Source organism: Salvelinus sp. IW2-2015, linkage group LG4q.2 (assembly GCF_002910315.2).
Source record: "Salvelinus sp. IW2-2015 linkage group LG4q.2, ASM291031v2, whole genome shotgun sequence".
NCBI lineage: Eukaryota > Metazoa > Chordata > Actinopteri > Salmoniformes > Salmonidae > Salvelinus > Salvelinus sp. IW2-2015.
The window spans coordinates 24,553,365-24,567,810 of NC_036843.1; the positions used below are offsets into that span (position 1 = coordinate 24,553,365).

The 14,446-nt window shown below is 43.3% G+C and overlaps 2 protein-coding genes across 4 annotated transcripts in view; one reads left to right on the forward strand and one right to left on the reverse strand.

Moving 5' to 3' along the window:
- Window positions 1–164: 164 nt before the first annotated feature.
- pigw (phosphatidylinositol glycan anchor biosynthesis, class W) lies at window positions 165–7,366 on the reverse strand. Of its 3 annotated transcripts, XM_070443430.1 has the most exons (3): window positions 7,144–7,302; window positions 5,346–5,545; window positions 165–3,186 (listed from the first exon to the last, which is right to left on the reverse strand). In XM_070443430.1, the coding sequence occupies exon 3, from the start codon at window positions 3,181–3,183 to the stop codon at window positions 1,687–1,689; it is 1,497 nt and encodes a 498-aa protein (XP_070299531.1). In that variant the 5' UTR covers window positions 3,184–3,186; window positions 5,346–5,545; window positions 7,144–7,302; the 3' UTR covers window positions 165–1,686. The 3 variants fall into 3 exon arrangements, with proteins under 3 accessions (XP_070299531.1, XP_023842744.1, XP_023842743.1); XM_023986976.3 differs by lacking the exon at window positions 5,346–5,545 and having other exon boundaries at window positions 7,269–7,366; XM_023986975.3 differs by lacking the exon at window positions 5,346–5,545.
- Window positions 7,362–14,446, forward strand: part of LOC111963497 (unconventional myosin-XIX) — a 13,303-nt gene continuing 6,218 nt past the window's right edge. The window contains 7 exon segments of the mRNA XM_023986981.2: window positions 7,362–7,662; window positions 10,570–10,723; window positions 11,076–11,224; window positions 11,516–11,629; window positions 11,878–12,010; window positions 12,148–12,217; window positions 12,470–12,572. Of these exon segments, the coding sequence (XP_023842749.1) occupies window positions 7,615–7,662; window positions 10,570–10,723; window positions 11,076–11,224; window positions 11,516–11,629; window positions 11,878–12,010; window positions 12,148–12,217; window positions 12,470–12,572 (771 nt within the window). The 5' untranslated portion in view covers window positions 7,362–7,614.

The following is a 14,446-nucleotide window of genomic DNA, read 5'->3' on the forward strand; positions in this document are numbered from 1 at the left end:
GCTGGAAATTATTTTTCAAAATCGAGCGCTAGGGGTCAACAAAGAGGGAAAATGTTKTTTCTGGTGGACCTAAACAATAAAGATGAATGTCTGTTTTTTCTCCTGGCTGGCTCTATGATAATATATTTGATCTAAGTGACATTAAATGTGAATTAAAAACAAAACATTTGAAAGCAGTTTATTATTAAGAGATCATATTTGTACAACATATTTGCATAATATTTAAAATGGCAACTTTTGCTTTAAAGGTCATGAACAGTCAAAATCATGTTTTTCATGKAATGTGATGATATTTGGATGAAACCAGATCAAAGTATTGATGACCAAATTATGAAAAATTACTGTTGCTTCTACGTTGATAAAGTTGGATCATTAAGTTACTGGTCCCCTCCCCCATGTAAAACACTAGGATTCAGGAGGCGGGATTATTAAGGAGATAGGTTGAAATCACCCTAATTCTAATTTTAATACACCAATGGTAACATGATATTCTCTTAAATAGGGACCCGCCTTGTAACCAACATCGGAGAAGGCGTGGTTTATACTATTCGTCTATGGCGAAGATACTGGTGTTAGCTAGTTACTGGCTAGCTAGGTCTTCATCTGTGTCTGGWGTTAGCTCATTACTGTCTAGCTAGGTCTGCAAAATTASTTTTGCTGTTCAATTCCCATGTACCAAATCAAAAATACAAGCTAAATGGGTTCCCATCACATTTTCAACTCTACTGAAGGTATTGTCACAAAACATTTTGCGTTAAATTAGGGATTGTGCCCACTGGTCTTGGCATGTGCGCTCTAGCCAACAGCTGGCAGATACAGTGTGGGTWTAGCCTACATGATGAGATTATCATGGACAAAAGAGTATTTGTTTAACAGCAGCCAAGCATCGATCATCATGTCATCAGAATAAGACCCTCGATATTTATTGGAAAGGAGCATCAAGTCTATCAACGTGCACATTCACCACCCTGTGAAGTTCCATCATAACTTATMTAAACTGTAGCCTAATAAACTGCACGGTTTCCCGGAGTCATAGTGGGCGGACCACACAACATATCGAGTGACTCCAAGTTTACTTTGATATTTTTGCGCATAAAGGCATTTCCACCACCATTTCTCGCATAATTAATTTTACAGACACAAAAAGATCCCACCATGTCGAACGAACAAATTCTGTCGGCATTTACAAAAATTGTGCTGAAACTACCAGTTTTCCCATCACAGCTGTCATGATTCTCTTAATACGGTATGACTTTACCCACATAAAAACGTGGTTACTGATGTTTGAATTGTTTTGTGTTTCACCAAATTAGTTTAAGATTATTTTACTGCAACACTGCGTCCACGTTGCTTGACATAGGCGTTTCAAAGAGCTGTCTGTCAAGGCGAGCTCATGAATATAAGATCCCTGCCCACTCAGCCTGTATTTTCTAACTTCCTGGTAMTTAGACATGAGAGAGAAATTTACTTTTTCAAAAAATTTGAGCATTTCTAAAAAAATAGAATATTTTAGTTACTCAAAAGGCTAATTTACATGGGAATCAGAATGACTGTTCAGGACCTTTAACACCAACTATAATATATGAAAACAATGTAATAAAACACTACAGTTTATTGGAATAAGTCTTTATGACTTATTTAAAATAAGAAGAACAGGCAGACATTGTAACGAGAATGGCACTGTGCTTACCAGAATTTTACTGTGATTTTCATGAGATGTAAAATGTATATTGCAAAACTATTTATGAACATGTATGACAGCAAAACACACACAGAAATGTAATCACTACTGTTGAATGTATCTACTAGCACATTTGTGATTCCAGTCAGTAAATTGGCAAGCATGAAAAACAACAATTGATTACGGTTCACAGCTTGAATGAGACAAAGTCCCTCAACTTTCTTCTCCATTTTCTCCTCGGATACAGAAGCTTCCTTTCTACAAGGATACCAGGAAGACGACACCAATACGCAACCTGATACCGTTTTCATAAAAAACAAAATAACATCAGCAGTTGCTAAACAGGACAAGAAAAACATTGACTGGGCAATAGTCCAGAGGCAGAATGGGAGATTGGCCATCCTGCGAGACACTGGCTCAACAGAGGCCTGACATAGGATCAAGGCAGTATACAGCACAGCACTTCCCAATAAGAGATTCCAAATCACTCTGATCCACTCTTTGACCTGTGTCCTTGGTCGCATTACATACAGTCCAATCTGGACCCCTGCCATATAGATGGCTATGTAGCCCACAACAGATGAAACCCCCTCCATGTTGGCTTGCAGAAAGCCTCCCGTTCTGTCATTGTTGTGGATGATGGAATACTTCAGTCCAGACATCTCCAGGGTCACTTGGTAAAGTCCTCCAATCAGAAGGGCCAGGAGCCATGACCTGTTGACAGGGAACAGAGCCAAGAGCACAGAGGCCACCACTCTGACTATGGCTAGGGTGAAGAAGAAATTCCAGTGCACACCATACTCTGACACGTGCTCGTGGTAACCAGACATTTTGACACTCACCAACCTGGCCAAGCCTAGAATGACCAGGGGCCAGACAGACACCAGCTGTTTAACCACTTGGCTTAACTTGGATCCTGAGACTTCCTTCCTCCGTGCCTCTGGGCAGACGAGGGCGTTGGCGAGGACATAGGCACCAACACCAAAGTCCATAACCCCTGTTCCGTAGGTTTCTGTTTTGGCATAGCGTCTTGGGAACACGCTGAAGTCCACAGCTAGAATGCTAATGGCCGTTTTCACATTGACCAGGACTCGAAAGATAGTCACAAAGGGGACCTGGTCGCACTGAACATGGCTCTGGAAGAAGCTCTTGGCAACAGTGTCCATAGAAGTTGCCCTGGGCCTGGTTGCCCTTTTGGTACGGTAGATATAGCATAGCACAGCCCCAGACACAACCGCCAGGCCAAGGATGACTAGGTGAAGGARGTCACTCAGAACGGTGCATGATAAGACCAGGGGTAGTATGATCATGGAGAAGTCCAGGACGAGGTGGGCGATCCAGGGGAGGGGGAGCACCCCCCTGCCCAGATGGTATAGAATCAGAAACAGTCCTCTGCTGATTAGGCACAGTGGGGCCAGAAAGGAGCCCAGGGCAACTTCCCCAAGGCTGGTCCCATTCAGATTGCTGACGAACGCCTCCTTCAATTCCTTCTGACTTGACATTTCCTACAAAGGAGGAAAAGAAAACCATCATTCCAACACCTCATAAAGTATTGGACAGTAGCCATCAGAATATAAGGACATTCCTACCATTACCCCTACCCGTACCATTACCCTAAACCCTAACCATTACCCTAACCCCTACCATTACCATAACCCCTACCACCATTACCCTAACCCCTACCACCATTACCATAACCCCTACCACCATTACCCTAACCCCTACCACCATTACCCTAACCCCTACCACCATTACCCTAACCCCTACCACCATTACCCTAACCCCTACCATTACCCTAACCCCTTAAAAGTTAAACTCAGCGAAATAACATTGCCTCTAGAAGCACTGCAGATATTGCAGTGAGTGAGATTCAAGACTTCGCTCTCACACAGGTAGACACAGTATCTGAGCATGCGGATGGGTTTTCTTCAGGGGTAAAATCCATTTGAATTCAATCCCTTTTTGACAGCACCGCTTTTTTGATTTGAACAAAACCTTCCATACATATTTGCCAATTGTAGAAGTGGTGAGAAAATGGCTTTTCAGACCTGAATGACAAAACATTCAGGTACTCAAAGTTAACCCATTTTTGCATACCCCACCATACAATGAGACATCCATGTCTTCATCACTTGAAAAGATAAATGGTTTAAATATTATTTAAAAGCTTACGAACAGGGTTTTCAAATAATTGTATAATGTCTGGAAAAAAAACCTTTTAACAAAAAAAAAGGTATTCATTTTTCTTTAACGTCAATTATCTAAAACGCATAAATGCAGATTTTTGTTATTTTCTATTATCTTGTTGCTTAGACCATATTTTACATCATCCAAGAGGCGTGTTGTGCCCGCCATCGGTTGAGACACATGCTCTTGAATACAGGGTGAGAATACCTTTTTCAAAATGGTACCACAAAGATGGTTGGAGYTCCACACATCAGAGAATGTTGACATGAATATCTGGTGTTTTAAATTAAACTCTCAATCCTCCATAGGAAACCTATTGAAACCATAGAAATATAGATAATAGAATAGACATGACCATTTGATGGTGGGAGGACCGGCGATCATCTTCGTGGTAATATTTAGAAGTAAAACTGTCAATTCAATAAAAATATCAATGCCAAGAGMGTGCAAAGCTGTRATACTCTTGTGAATTCTATGMTTTTTACTAGATTACTTGTTGTTTGTCTGTAATTTTTGTAATGACTTGGTGCTGCCTATCTTGGCCAGGACGCTCTTGAAAAAGAGATTTTAAATCTCAATGAGCCCTTCCTGGTTAAATAAAGGTTTAATAAATAAATAATTTAATAAATCAAGGCAAAGGGTGACTACTTTGAAGAATCTCAAATATATTTTGATTTGTTTAACACCTTTTTGGTTACTACATGATTCCATATGTGTTATTTCATAGTTTTGATGTCGTCACTATTATTCTAAAAATAAAATAAAGAAATACCCTAGAATGAGTAGGTGTGTCCAAACTTTTGACTGGTACTGTATTTAAGTTAATCTGGAGGCGAAAGAAACGCACACCTGTTTAGTAGAGGTGCTGGCTAGCGGAGTAGAACACCTGTTTAGGAGAGGTGCTGTCTAGCGGAGTAGAACACCTGGTTAGGAGAGGTGCTGTCTAGCGGAGTAGAACACCTGTTTAGGCGAGGTGCTGGCTAGCGGAGTAGAACACCTGGTTAGGAGAGGTGCTGTCTAGCGGAGTAGAACACCTGTTTAGGAGAGGTGTTGTCTAGCGGAGTAGAACACTTGGAAAAGAAAATGAGAGCTGCACACTCTAGGAGCTCAGATGCAATAATATCCTTTTAACAATACATTTATCCTGCACAAGCTATTGTGCCGAATACTTTACGTTGTTACAGGTGTCAAGCTTATGGGCATGTGGTGGCAGCAGGGTGTGAGAAGGTGTGAGAAGTGTGCAGAAGGGCATGCGACAAAGGAGTGTGTAGCATTGGGGAAAGTAGTGGCATGTGTTAATTGAAGGGGTTCCTATGGGGCTGGGGATCAGAAATGTCCCCTGTGAGAGAGGCAGGTTGAGGTTTCCAGGGTTAGAGTAGTGCAGAAGTTGTCATATGCTGAGGCAGTGAAGAAAGTAGAGGAAGATGGGTCAAGGGGGAGGGATCCTGAGAGGAGTGGTTTAGTAGTAGATCTGTACCAGAACAGAGGGAGGGATCCTGAGAGGAGTGGTGTAGTAGTAGATCTGTACCAGAACAGAGGGAGGGATCCTGAGAGGAGTGGTGTGACTAGTAGATCTGTACCAGAACAGAGGGAGGGATCCTGAGAGGAGTGGTGTAGTAGTAGATCTGTACCAGAACAGAGGGAGGGATCCTGAGAGGAGTGGTATGACTAGTAGATCTGTACCAGAGCAGAGGGATAAACCATCAAGTGATATATGTTCCAGTAAGATTGGATTTTTGGCATTTATAGCAACGGTTATCAACTGTACTGCAGGGATGGAACGTAAGTCGCAGAAAATAGAGGTTGTGGTGGCAGCTGCAGAGAGGTATTTGGGTGTGCGAGACTTGACATCAGAGTTACAGGGTGTGTTAAGTGGTGGTGTCCCATCCTTTCAGATTGTTGGCCTGAAGTAGAACTAAATAGATTTAAATAGTGGAGRAGGGTATWTTMMTMTGTGTGAATGTAGTGTTAGATGGTAGGGTATTTGTTTTATTTTATTTTTTCAAGCAAAGTATAAGGGAGTTATACTCCAGTCTAGCAGACGGCGGTAATGCAACATTTATTGGATGCCAACCGCCATTAAACCTCATCGAAGAAGAAGAAGAGGGCTTCCATCATTTTAATGTAGTCAACTGGGTCAGAATTCCAACAAAAATGGCTGATCCCTCCTGGTGACCCTGTTGGGAGTCATGTCTAACCAGATCATCAGGAGGGATCAGACAATTGTAAAGAAGAAAATGGACTACTTCAAAATGGAGATAGCCTCAATAGCTCTGCCCATGCAGTCACAGAAGCTATAATGGCACATACAAAAATGCATCCWCTATATTTTAATGTGATTCAAATGGATTTACCTTTCACACGCTTATGCTTGGTAGGTATGGGACCAAAATAGCTGTTTCTAACTTCAACAGACATTTAGCCTTGTGCTTCCAACACTCTAGAATAGTAGAATAAACAAGTTGCAAATTCGAAATGAAGTTGTTGTGGAAATTGACCCACCAAGCTGTTTACTTTGTGCACCCGCTGAATCTACCTTTGATGCCACATTCAAATCAACTGGGACCTCGGAACTCTCAGACTTTAGAGCGTTTAAGACAACTGGGAACTCGGGGAAAACAACGAGCGTGGAATCTTTTGAACTCAGAATTCTAAGTCGAAAACTAGGGCATCTTTCCAACCTGAAGATCACTGACGTCATGATTTGACCTAGTTTTTTCTGAGTTCCCAATTGTCTTGAAAGCACCATGACTGTTTAATTTCAACTTCAATGAGGTGAAGTCAGAGCTGAACATAGCAAAGATTTTTTATATATTTTTTAACCTTATTCTAACTAGGCAAGTCAGTTAAGAACAAGTTATTATTTAACAATGACGCCTACACCGGCCAAACCTTCCCCRAACCCGGACGACGCTGGGCTAAGTGTGCSCTGCCCTGTGGGACTCCCGATCACGGCCGGTTGTGATAGCCCGGGATCAAACCAGGGTCTGTAGTGACGCATCTAGCACTGAGATGCAGTGCCGGGAGCCTACTCTGGATCCAGTTGACTTTTGCATAACGAGATAGCTAAGCAGTATATATATTTTTTTAAATTTTATTATTATGAAGTACAAGCAAATATAAGTTTACTTGTATGCCAACCAACTCATTATTTCATTACAAAATGTGATTACAAGATTTAAAATAATTTACGCCTCAATGAGACAATGAGTCTGGCTAGCCAGCAATTGGCGCTAACATCATACACAGACAGACTTGATTATTTTCCCACCTACCGCACTTTCCTTCGGTAGCTAGCCTGGTTCAAAACAAATATACGTTTATAATAGATGAATCAACCTAGATTAATCGGAGAGAAAATGTAGCCAGCATCCTAGATGAATATAATTTAAAAAACTACCACAGCCTGGTGTTTTCTTATTTCCGCGTTCTGCAGCMGGGCGTTTCTGTGTTCTACGTCACGAAYAGTGTGCGTACTAGGCTCATGTCTCAGCAGCCGGTGTGAGCAWAACGAGGCGGGTTAAGTGTTTTTGTCCTTCACTGTGGAATTTTATGACAGAGGGATAGGGAAAGTTTCACATCCCATGTCAAATGGCGGCGGAATAGTCAGACAGACTATGGATCCTACACGTCTAAACTATATAAAAGTCTGATTCACTTTTGCCTGGTGTCAAGAGAAAAACTCCTTGATCAACAGCATCGCTTTTTCTACTCTTCGCAAGGGCGGCGGGACAACTTCCAAATCCATGAATTCTGAGAAGAGTCAGCGCATAGGAAATGGACATGGGGAAAAGGTAYGCGACAACAGTGGGCCTTTTGAACACTTTGGTAGTTAGTTGTATATAAAGTGTTTTAATGATTTCCAAATCTTTCAATGAATCGACGTCTGACCGTATTATTAACTAAAGTCGGCTTTATCTTGCATTGATACTGTTCTGAGTAAAGTGGCTTGTTCAGCAGAGTGTAGCGTTACATAAATAAATATTGTCTACACCAGGTTTCCCAAACTTTTTWTTTTCCTTTCCCCCAGCAGCTGATTCAAATAACCAACTCATCACCAAGCTTTGATTATTTGAATCAGCTGTGTAGTGTTAGGGCAAACCGGGGGGCCGGWCAGAGATTGGGAAACTCTGGTCTAGAGTAGTAACATGCCTAGCCGTTGCCACACCTGTGTAACTCATGTGTYCTAATATGTAACAGTTAATCTGTAACTGTCATGAATCTCCTCACAGTTTCATAGAATTGACWAAATTCGATAATCTAGAGTTGGCTTCATTCAGCCTTTTGAAAGATCTCCAAGATAGTTATTTTCAACCTTTTTACTGACAAGTTTTCAATTGGTGGCATGRAATCATCACTTGTTACAATCAATTGAATACAAACATTTAAACATTGACAACGGAGCAAAAAAATGCACCCCATTATTGCCTCATACTTTTATGCTATCTAGTGCTCAACGAACATTTCATGAGTAACATAGCTTTTAAAAAAAACGTGTTTTGAAGCTACACACAATTTTACAAAGTTTCACATGACAAATAAAAACGTAAATAGATCATGATTGTTTTGTTATGATAAGGTAAAACAATTGTATCACGACAATGCTGATGGTATGTACATAAAAAAATTAAAAATAAGCCTCTGCACACGTTGTATGCAAAGTGCACATATTTCATGCATCTGTTGCCAGACTAAAGAGGTATATTTAACTGAGCACCATTTCAAGCATTTGGTAGGATTTAACCAATCCAATAAAGATGTCTAGAGAACACACTAACTAGACACTTAGGATAAACAAGGTAGCTGGAGATTAAATGTTTATTTTGTTGAATGTAAATAGACTTAACCTACAACTGTTTTTGTAGTCTCCTGACAGAAGCTGTGGTGCCAAGTTATCGTTGTCCCGTAGGCCGGTCTGTTTTGTCTTTTGCGTGTAGGCAGTCTGTTTTGTCTTTGTCTTTGTAGTGTAGGCCGTTGTCGTGTAGCCGGTCTGTGTCGTTAGGCCGTCTGTTTTGTCTGTAGGCCGGTCTGTTTTGTCGCGTAGGCGGTCTGTTTTGTCGCGTAGGCCGGTCTGTTTTTGTCGCGTAGGCCGGTCTGTTTTGTCGCGTAGGCGGTCTGTTTGGTCGTGGCGTAGGCCAGTCTGTTTTGTCCGCGTAGGCCAGTCTGTTTTGTCCCGTAGGCCAGTCTGTTTTTCCCGTAGGGCAGTCGTGTTTTGTCCCGTAGGCCAGTCCTGTTTTGTCCCGTAGGCCAGTCTGTTTTGGTCTGTTTGCCCGTAGCCGTCTGTTTTGCCCGTAGGCCGGTCTGTTTTGTCCCTAGGCGTTCTGTTTTGCCCGTAGGCCGGTCTGTTTTGTCCCGTAGGCCGGTCTGTTTGTCCGTAGGCGGTCTTGTTGCGCTGTTGTCCGTAGGCGGTCTGTTTTGTCCCGTAGGCCGGTCTGTTTTGTCCGTAGGCCGTCTGTTTTGGTCCCGTAGGCCGGTCTGTTTTTCCCGTAGGCCGGTCTGTTTTTGTCCCGTAGCCGGTCTTGTTTTGTCCCTAGGCCGGTCTGTTTTGTCCCGTAGGCCGTCTGTTTTGTCCCGTAGGCGGTCTGTTTTGTCCCGTAGGCCGTCTGTTTGTCCGTAGGCGGTCTGTTTTGTCCGTAGGCCGGTCTGTTTTGTCCCGTAGGCCGGTCTTGTTTTTCGCGTAGGCCGGTCTGTTTTGTCGCGTAGGCCGGTCTGTTTTGTCGCGTAGGCCGGTCCTGTTTTGTTGTCCCGTAGCCGGTCTGTTTTGTCCCGTAGCCGGCTTTGTCCCGTAGGCCGGTCTGTTTTGTTCCCGTAGGCCGGTCTGTTTTGTCCCGTAGGCCGGTCTGTTTTGTCCCGAGGCCGGTCTGTTTTGTCCCGTAGGCCGTTCTGTTTTGTCCCGTAGGCCGGTCTGTTTTGTCCGTAGGCGCGTCTGTTTTTGTCGCGTAGGCCGGTCTGTTTTGTCGCGTAGGCCGTCTGTTTTGTCCCGTAGGCCGGTCTGTTTTGTCCCGTAGGCCGGTCTGTTTTGTCTCCGAGGCCGTCTGTTTGTCCCGTAGTCCGGTCTGTTTTGTCCCGTAGGCCGGTCTGGTTTTGTCCCGTAGGCCGGTCTGTTTTGTCCCGGTAGGCCGGTCTGTTTTGTCGCGTAGGCCGGTCTGTTTTGTCGCGTAGGCCTCTGTTTTGTCCGTAGGCCGGTCTGTTTTGTCCCGTAGGCCGGTCTGTTTTGTCCTGTAGGCCGTCTGTTTTGTCCCGTAGGCCGGTCTGTTATTGTCCCGTAGGCCGTCTGTTTTGTCCGTAGCGCCGGTCTGTTTTGTCCCGTAGGCCAGTCTGTTTTGTCCCGTAGGCCAGTCTATGTCACAAAAAACAATGATTTAAAAGATAAACTAATCATACAACTATGCACAAGTACTACTCTTAACAATTACCACTGAACATTTTACAAAAACACGTTTACTTGAAGAACAGTGCAGATGCTACGTTTGGTAACAGAATGACGGTTTGCAAACTTTGCAAAACTCTGCATCTGCACTGTTAAAGTAAATGTGTTTTTGTATAATGTTCAGTGGAAATTGTTAAGAGTCTTATTAGATTAATCTCAGTGCAAAGCCCTCATTTAATGCTAACGCCTGTTATGATACAGACCTGCATTCCTGTGGAATAGTACAGGCCGCTGGTGTTTACCATGGGCTTCTCTCCCTTGCTTACCACAGGTGAAAGGAAGAGTCAGGAAGAAGTCTGGACATGCTCACAGGAAGTCTCTGAATGACTCACTGGAGGGAGAGGTCAAGGCCTTCCTCATAGACGAGGGCCAACTGCACACTTACGATGACCTCACCAAAGTCAACCCCGTGACCCCAACAACAGGTAGGCCCGAAGCCATGGCTACCTCTGTGTTGGAGAGAGCCAGACATGACTCACCAGCAGTCAAGCTTGTTTCGCTTTGGACCTGGAACTGACATTTCCGAGGGACTTTAAATGATAGTTCCTTTTTGAACATGTTATTATAGCTACTAGTTTAGACTTTCTGTTTTCTTGTTATTTCATGTGTAAATCCCTGTGTGTTTTTCTGTGTAAATCCCTGTGTGTTTTTCTGTGTAAATCCCTGTGTGTTTTTCTGTGTAAATCCCTGTGTGTTTTTCTGTGTAAATCCCTGTGTGTTCCGTGTGTAAATCCCTGTGTGTTCCGTGTGTAAATCCCTGTGTTTTTCTGTGGTTAGTGCTGAAATGTCTACAAGCCAGGTACAGGGCGAAGGTTTTCTACACCCATGCTGGCTGTACCCTGGTGGCCCTCAACCCTTTCCAGCCAGTCCCTGACCTCTACTCCTTGGATGTGATGAAGGAGTACCATTGTGCTCCACAGCCACAGGTGCTGTACAACCATTAGCCTGTTTCAGTGGTGTTATCATGGCCTTTTGGTTTATAGCATGTCATACATGCATACATGCATACATACATACATACATACATACATACACACATCTACAAACACTGACTACTAGATTTAATTTTCGTCCCAAGTTACTGTAACATGACTGTAACACATGAAACAAAGTTTGTTGGGTAAATTAATAATAATAAGGAAGGGTCAATGCTGACAGAAAGGAGTCCCATTTCAGGAATTCTACAACTGTCTCTAATATTTTCTTTGTCTGTCCAGGAGTCCAAACCCCACATCTTCATAGTTGCGAGAGGCCTACAAAGAAACGTACAAGCCAGGTAAAGAGCCGTGAACCAGTCTCTGGTGGTCAGCGGAGAGAGCGGAGCAGGAAAGGTAAACTTTAATCAATAATGGTGATAATAATATGTCTACGGTCCTTATTACACTGTTGTGAAGTATCAATAATGGTGGATATAAATGCTAGGTCCTTTATTACACTGTTGTGAAGTACAATGAATTGGATTAAATGTCTACGGTCCTTATTAAAAACTGTTGTGAAGTATCAATAATGGAAGTTTAACAGTTTGTTTTTAAAAGTACCTTGAATTATTTCAAATCACTGTCTCTTTGTTCTTGACCAGACATGGACCTCTCGTTGCCTTATGAAGTACTATGCCACGGTAGCAGCGTCTTCCTCTCTGCTGAAGAGTCAGGACACCGTGGAGAGGATAGAGAAGAGGGTACTGGACTCCAACCCCATCATGGAGGCTTTTGGTGAGACTGGAAACCATTTTTAGTTTCTAATATCAACCCTCTTTCTTTTATTTTTTACGCAATCATCAACAATTGTTGTTGTTGCTGTATGTGCTCATTCCATGCTTTGTTTATTTACTGGGCCCCTATTTATATAGGCAACGCCTGCACCTTACGAAACAACAACAGCAGCCGCTTTGGAAAGTACATCCAGCTCCAGCTTAACCGGTATGTCTGGTTGTGTATCTGATTCTAGATCAGTCCTGTTTAGCCAAGTGGTCATTGATGGCTATGACCATAATAGTTGACAAGATGGCACCAACAGATCTGGGTGCAGACTAGTGTGCTATCGCTGCAGACACCTAATAAATAAGTTAACGAGGTATGAGAACATCACAATAWATCTAACTGAAAAGGCTGTTTTGTGCTGACGACACAACCAGCGCCCTGTTCAATCAAATGTCTTTGTCATCTGTCCAGGTCTCAGCTGCTTGTGGGGGCGTCAGTGCAAACATACCTACTGGAGAAGACCAGGGTAGCTGGACAACCGGCTAATGAGAGAAACTTTCACATATTCTACCAGGCAAGTTAAAACTTTTTATTGGAGTGTCAATCATCTGATTTTGACATATTGAGAAGTTTTCACATAACTTGTGAGGATATGGAATATTGGACAATGAAGGTGAGAAGATTATAATGCTAATTCATTGCTAGATGTCATCCTCCAATAAAGGTAAGTGGTTCTGTCAGTTGGATTGATCCAGCATGACCGACTTGTGGCTCAGTGTGCGATCCCGTTGTGATGCTTCTCTGGTTTCGTGATGTTTTTGGTTCAACCGTGTTTTTGTGAAATTGGCGTGGCGGTGCTTTCAGCTCTAGTGTAGCATGTAGATATCGGAGTCGACGAAGCCCACACAGAGTGGCTCGGAACGTGTAGCTTGTCATTGCTTCTTATCCTATGATGTGCAGCTAGTCTAGATTGTGCGAGTTGCCTGAAGAAGGGTTTTTGCTGTTTCCTGTCAGTGCGTAGTTTTTTCCGAGCGATGGATGGCGTCGTATACTCAGGAGACAAGTATCAGTATATCTATTCAGGTAGAGCGTGCGATGTGAGGCTCGTGAGAACGGTTTGCAACAACCTTCGAGGCAGGCAGTGGACAGCTATCTTCAGGTTCCGCGCTTTGATTTCTAAGGGTATGGAAGACATGTGAGATGCAACTGTCCTATGTAAGCTCTGTTCAAATTGATCCTGCGGCGTAGCGAGTCCTACATAATGTTTGGCATGTGTCTGCCTTCGAACGGTCAAAACATAGCTCCAATTGAGGGTGGATGAGGGTCCCGACGTACCATCAAGTGCAGGGGTTGTGCACAGCCCAACACGTGCAGAGATCTTTGCATTTGCCAGGAGAACACCAAGAGTGGGTCAAATTCGCCTACTGCGCCTTGCTCTTCACTGTTGAGATGAAAGCAGGTTTCACACTGAGCACATGAGCACATGTTGACAGACTGACAAATGCTCTGGAGACGCCGTGGAGAACTTTTTCTGCTGCCTCAACATCCTCCAGCATGACCGGTTTGGCGGTGGGTCAGTCATGGTGTGGGGGCAATTTCTTGGGGCCGCACAGCCCCCATTGTTGCTCGTCCAGAGGTAGCCTGGACGCCATTAGGTAACCGGGAATGAATCCTCAGGACCCCTTGGTGAGATCCGAATATCTGGTGCGGTTGGCCTGGGTTGCCTCGCAGTAATGGCAAGACCAATGGCTAGATCCTCATGTGGTCTTGGAGTGTGTCACAGTTCCTGCAAGAGGGAAGGCATTGAATGCTATGTGACTGGCCGCCCGTCCCGCATGACTTCTGATATCTCAATTGAGCATCTGGGACATCATGTCTCTGCCCATGCCACTTAACGCCACGTTTGCACCACAGACTGTCCCAGAGTTGGTCGGAATCTTTAGTCCAGGTCTGGGAGGAGATCCCTGCAGAGACCATCCGCCACCATCATCAGGAGCATGCCCAAGGCGTGTACGAAGTCATACGGCACGTGGAGGCCACACACACTACTGCCTCCATTTTGACTGTTTTTGTATGTAACATTACATCATAAAGTTTGGATCAGCTGTAGTGTGGTTTTCCACTTTTAATTTTGAGTCGTGACTCCAAATCCAGCACCTTCCATGGGTTCGATAAGGATTTGATTTACATTGATCATTTTTTTTGTTGTGATTATTTGTCGAGCACATTCAACTAGTGTAAATGAAAAAAAGTTATTTTAATAAGAATAATTTCTATTCATTCAGATCTATGGATGTGTATTGTTAGTGTTCCTTTATTTTTTTGAGCAAGTGTATATATCACACACTAAATGTATTGACGTGTACAGAGGCCAGGCACACACACACAAGATATTACTTAACTTACAAACATTAACTTAGAATTATCTTATTCATTTCTTTAACTTGT